The following is a 6,000-nucleotide window of genomic DNA, read 5'->3' as shown; positions in this document are numbered from 1 at the left end:
GCGGCCTTTGCTCAGCGGTGGGCCAACTTGGGATAGAACTCTGGTGTCAACCATGGTTTGGTCTTCGCTCAGACTGGGGGTAAATGTACTCCGGGGAGGAAGTACTGTCAGGTGGATTCCGGGACTTGACCAGACTTTTTTAGGAGCTAATGGTAGGAATGAAGGACCGGCTTGCACATCAGGGAAAGATCAAGAAATGGCTGCACAAAGGGCGTCTAGCCAGTATAACCAGACTTAGTCAGGCCCAGGGTCTGCCTGTGGTCGCAGCTGCTCTCTTAGGCCGGCGAGTGGGAGAGGCGGAGGAGTGGAGATTATAGACAGAGAGGGAGGAACTGAAAGAGGCGCGGCGAGAGTTGAAAGAAGAGGCTTGAGACTCAGACTGGGAGAGGGCTGAGCTAGAAACTCATGGGCGGGACCAGGGCGGCGCCTAGGAGGGCCTTCGGAGAACTACAGAGGGAGGCGGAGTCGGAGGAGGAGCCTGATCAAGGGCGGAGCCTAAGGGAGAGGGGAGGAATTATAGGAGGGAAAGTTGCAAGGCGCGGGGCGGAACCTGGGAGGAACCTGGGAGGAGGCGGAGTGTATGGAGAGCCAGGATGAACTATAGGAGGTGGAGTCTCAGTGTAGGAGGCGGAGCCTAGGTACAGGAGTTGTGGGGGGAGGGGGAAAAGGCCTCCCGGGCCTCGGCTGCCCAAGCGCGTTCTTGGCCGGCGGGTCAGGCCCCCGAGTGCTTCCCCACCCTGTTCTTCCGTGGGGTGGATCCTAGGAGTCTCCTCGAAGCACAGACTCTGGTGGTCGCGGTGGAGGAGGACTCCTGCATCGCTCCCGGGCGGGCCGCTGCCGTGCCTGGGCCGGGGGACCGCCGCCTCCCGGAGCGCGTGGGGCCGGCATGGAGCTCTTTCAGGCCAAGGACCACTACATCCTGCAGCAGGGCGAGCGTGCCCTGTGGTGCAGCCGGCGCGACGGCGGCCTGCAGCTCCGACCCGGTAAGGCGCGCGGCGCGGGCTGGGTGGGGCGCGCGCGCCAGCTGGAGCGCGGGGGGCGCGGCCCAGCCCCTCCGGAACGGGGATCGGGAGGCTGGGCGGGATGCTTGGGGTTGTCAGCGCTGGTCCTGAGGGGAGCGGCCTCCGCCTCGGCGCGCATTCCTGCCTGAGTGAGGTCGGTCACCCCTTTAGTGCACCTCCTCCAGTATCCCGGGCCTGGGGTGGGGGGACCGGGTCCCTCATGAAGCCCCCGCAGGCCTCCACCTGGAGCATCGTCTCACGGTCCAGCGTGGGAAGTTCTGGGTTCCAATTCCATCAGTTCACTGGAACCTTTTTCGGGCCACTCCTTGTTGACATCCTTGAGTTGTTCCCGGTCACTTACTAGAGTGACTTCAGGACGGTTACCTCACAGCACTTGGTCGAAAACTAGTGTATGAACTGCCGTTTTCGAGAAGAAATTGTGTTGGATGTCACACACAGGAGAGGCCAAAGTCTCCAGCCACTAGTTTGTTTTAGGAAACTTTGTTTGCAGTTGGGTTAAGCAGTAGCTCCTGTTCTCAGACACCTGCCATCAGTTATCGCTCTGGAGGAGCTTGGGTAGCTTCTACTTAGTTCGCCAGTGCTGTTTTTTTTTTTTTTTTTTTTAATTGGTCAAAATCTTTTTACTTTAGGAAAAGTGAGACCGGAACTCTTGAACGAGCCACCGCATTGGACGTTTTCCTGTGTTCCTGGAGTGAATCTAGTAGAATAACTTCAAGGGAGCTTTTGAGGTCATCTTGTTACCTCTTATGGGATGGCTTCCAAGGACAGGTCCTTTAGTGTCTTAGTGCCAGTCCCCACAGCAGCCTGCAGGAGTAGGGTCTTGATCTTCTTTTTCAGGTGAGGAGAGATATGTGAGGTCCCAGAGAGTGTAGAAGAGTGGTTTGGTGACGCTTTTCAGTAGAGTCCACTGTACGGAGACCTAAGTTACTCTACTAGAGCGGTGAAGGAGAACTTGTTTTTCCTCCAGAAATATGGCTCTGGTTGCATTTTCTTGCCGCTGTATTTTATTTCCTCTTTTCAGAATGGTGGCACTACCGTGTCCTCAACTCTTGGTGACCTTGGGATAGATGATGTAGGTAGACTAATTTGGGCTAGTTTCTTGACGTTTTCTTCGTTATCCTAATCTGACCACTTTCCTAGCCTGCCACCCTCGTGAAGTGTAAAGCAGGGAGAATTAGGCTGTAAAATTCCCAAGAGCTAAATTCCTGGGAGCTGGAATGCATAAATGGAGGGGCTTGGAGTGCGTGTCAGACAGGACTCTTCTTTTCTTCAGGCCAGTTTCCTCAACCAGAAAGCTTAACCAGGGCTTTTTCTGGAATTATTAGCCTTGAGGTTTGGGCTACCTTTTGTTTGCCCAAAGTTCCTATCAGAAAGCAAACTTAAAACCTTTCGCCATTATAAAAGTTTGTTATAGCTTCTCAGTTCAGTGTGCGTCATTTCATAGATACACTCCCCATCACCGACATCCATAGGTAGCCCTAGAGGAAGGCAGAGGCCACAGATTTCAGATTTAACAGGCATGAGCCTTAGCTGTTCAAGCAGAGTATGTGAAGCATCCTGTAGCTACTAAATAGTTTAACCTATTCAGTGTTTAAGATTCCAAGTAGAGCTATTTTAGTAATAATATTTGATCTCAATGCTCTTTAGGTCTTTTTTTTTTTTTAATTTATACAGGGTTATTTCAGATTCTCTTTATTCTATTGAACATTCTCTTCTCTGTTTTTATGGCAAGTGTTGCTTTTGCTTGAAGTGACAGAGTTAAAATCTTTAGTTTTCCCCACCTGTGGTTAGTCAACAACCGAATAGACTACTGACCAAGTTTGTTTTGTTTTTGTATTACAAGTGGTATTATAGGACCAACCAGTGCTGGGATTATGATTTTTACACACTGAATGACCAAAAACAGGAAGTTTTCTTTTTCCTAGAGACATCAGAAAAAAACAAGTGATAATAATATTTAAGGTTAACATAGCCATTTCTGTAGCTTTGAATCCCTGTGACTTTCTGTCCCTGTCCCTGTCCTGCCTACTTCATTGTGTGAGACTCATATTCAAGGCCGTCTGCCCTGGGCTAGTCTGGCCCTCATCTACAGGGTAGTTATTGTTCACATTTATTTTCTTTCTTGACATTTTCCGTACGTTGTACACACCGAAATTATAACCCTCTCTACATGTTATATGATAATAGTTTGTGTCTTCTCCCCTGGACATAGGCCTCAGCACAAGGCCTTGCTTTACTAATCTTGGTGTCTGTAGGCTTAAGAGTGTTTAATGAATACAGAGCATGCTTCATGATTGAGTTAACCTGAATCAAATGCAACTCTAACTTTCCTCACACTTAAATTATTGCTATAAAAAAAAAGATTTCTTGGGTTTAGTATTTATTTTAGGCCCCATTTTGATGTCTCTCCCCCCCCCCCCCCATCTTGCTGTGTAGCCTAGGCTAGCCTAAAATGGACTGTAGCTGGTCTCAAATTCAACAATACTTTTGTCTCTGCCTCCTCCTCCTTTGGGATTACAGGTGTGACCTATGACACCTAGCCAAATTACTCTTTTTAAAGGGATTTATTTACACAAGAGTGGTTGCTGACCACCTTGAATCCTAGGACTCAGGAGGCAGAGGCAGGTGGGTGGCTTGTGAGTTTGAGGCTAGCCTAAACTACATATCAGATTTTGAGACAGCCAGAGCTATGTAATTGAGAGATTCTGCCTGAAACAAAACAAAAGAAAACAAACAAACAAACAAACAAAAAGATTTATTTAATTGGGTGGGAAATCTCCAGTTCATCGAGAAATGTGAGAATTTACACTTGGATTTATTTTACTTCTGATACACCAGCATCTGTTTTCTCTTCTTTCCCCGCCTACCCTTGTGTGGTGTGTGTGTGTGTGTGTGTGTGTGTGTGAGAGAGAGAGAGAGAGAGAGAGAGAGAGTGTGAGTGTTAAGTTTTTTTTAATAGTATAAATATTTGTCTGTTTTTATTTTCCTAGCAGTGGTAAGTAGTCTATTGTTTTGAAAAGCATTGATTTTAGTTTATTTTTAGATGCTTATCACAGTTGTAAGTTACGAACCACCAGAAAAAAAGTATGTAGCTTGTTTTACCTTTTCACAGGAAAGTGACCGAGTGCTGTGTACTCTCCAAAGAGTAGAATTTAACTGACACCGAGAGAGTCAGACACTAAGAATTATAGTTTAATCAAAAGGAAACCAGGAGAAGGGAAAAGAGGAGTTGAAGGAGGGGAGGGTAATGTGATATATGTGGTGTTGGAGTAGAAAAGAGTTCCGGGAGGTGGGCCAAGAGACCAGGGGCATGGCGGACATGATGGGGGGAGGGGAAGGGAAGACCAGGGGCATGTGGCAGGCATGAGGGGGGAGAAGAAGCAACAGAAACACATTTTGTTTGAAAATGTAAAAAAAAAAAATACTGTGTGTGTTAATTGAAAAATAAATATATATCTTAAGAGGATTGTAGTTTAACAAATTAAAAGAATATAATACAATCTGTTTTTGGAAGTAGTTATGCAGTCTTTTCCATTTTAGAATTACTTCCAGTCTTTTGGCTTTGTGTGAAGGGGCAGTGTTATGTAATTTATTTCTGTGTTACCTCATTTTATTCTGAGACCGAGTGACCATGAAAGATCTCAAATCACCTGATATACACACAGCATTTATGAGCATATAGTCTGTATGTAGCAAAATGAAACTTTAAATGGTGAATAGTAGTGGACACTTTCTTTCTTTCTTTCTTTCTTTCTTTCTTTCTTTCTTTCTTTCTTTCTTTCTTTCTTTCTTTCTTTCTTTCTTTCTGAGGGAATACTAGTTATCAGAATCCACACGAAGTTTTCTTGCTCTTCTTACAATTTTGACAATCAGATTATTGTATTTTTACTTTTGGGGGAAAGGGGTATGTATATACATGTTGCTTTGTACTTGTGGCGGTCTGAGGACAACTGAAATCTACATGGAATATGTATTTCTTGAGATACACTGTGTGAAACTGTATTTAGTTTGTTTACTATTTTATGTCCTATCATTTTACTTAAATAAAAAAAAAAAAACCTAAATTTTTGTTTTTTGGATATAGTATCTTATTTAGCTCAGGCTGGCCCTGAATTCTGCCCAATCCTCCCGCCTCAGTTTCCTGAGTGCCAGGATTATAGGCATGAACCACCATGCCTGGCTTCCAAATCATTTATTATTGTTGTAACCAGGTTTACTAGTGTCTTTAGTCTTTAATTTCTTTTTAAAAGACACTAGTTTTATATTCTGCACTATTTCTATTACCCTATATAGTATAGTGTTAATATGGTGGCAGGCGGGCTGCATGGGTTCTTACATTAGCTTGCCTCCTGTATTTTCACCCAAGATTAATACCAATTTACAATAACAGCCTTTTACCTGAGGAATATTTTCTGAGTTCTGTGTTCTAACGGACTGTATAGCCTATTCTATTTCTTCCTTCAGTAAAACTCTGAGGATAGTTTTGTTACTAGTCTACTATTACAGATGAGGAGGTTGAAGCATAGAGGAGGAATTTGTCCAAATTCTTGGAGAAAGAGAGCGAGCCAAGGCTTCTAGTCCAGTGTGTGCCTTCAGAGCCACATTCTTCAGCATTGGCATTGTTGTTTTATAAACCTCTCTACCTTGTTGACTATAAGGTTGTAAGTAAGGTTTATATTTCATGGGCACCTACAGCACTGTAATGTAACCTGCAGGGGAATAAGAAGCCCTTCACATGTCAAAGCGAGCATGCTAAGGAAAAAAAAAGTCACGGGCTGATAGTGTGGGCTTCTCATTTGTTTTTGTCCCCGTGCCTGCCTTACCTCATTTCCTGCAAAATTAGTTTATGTAGTTAATAAGAAACTCCATGATGTTGTTATGTAATAGACTGGCAAGCAGCCTTTCCAGCCAGTGTCAGTTCTTCAGGTTTCTCTTGGGCTTTTAGAACGTCTGCAGTAGAAGAAGGGAAGAGATCATG

At 45.0% G+C, this 6,000-nt stretch overlaps 1 protein-coding gene across 2 annotated transcripts in view; it reads left to right on the top strand.

The window, feature by feature from the left end:
- Nucleotides 1-602: 602 nt before the first annotated feature.
- Nucleotides 603-6,000, top strand: part of Inpp5f (inositol polyphosphate-5-phosphatase F) — a 95,030-nt gene continuing 89,632 nt past the window's right edge. Inside the window, exon 1 of one of the 2 annotated variants that reach the window (XM_052197359.1) lies at nucleotides 603-983. In XM_052197359.1, coding sequence (XP_052053319.1) covers nucleotides 887-983 — 97 coding nt within the window. In that variant the 5' untranslated portion in view covers nucleotides 603-886. The remainder of the gene's footprint in view (nucleotides 984-6,000) is intronic. The other variant, XM_052197369.1, reaches the window with a different exon arrangement.

The sequence above is a fragment of the Apodemus sylvaticus genome, chromosome 1, assembly GCF_947179515.1.
Source record: "Apodemus sylvaticus chromosome 1, mApoSyl1.1, whole genome shotgun sequence".
NCBI lineage: Eukaryota > Metazoa > Chordata > Mammalia > Rodentia > Muridae > Apodemus > Apodemus sylvaticus.
This window is presented reverse-complemented; position numbering and strand designations above follow the sequence as displayed.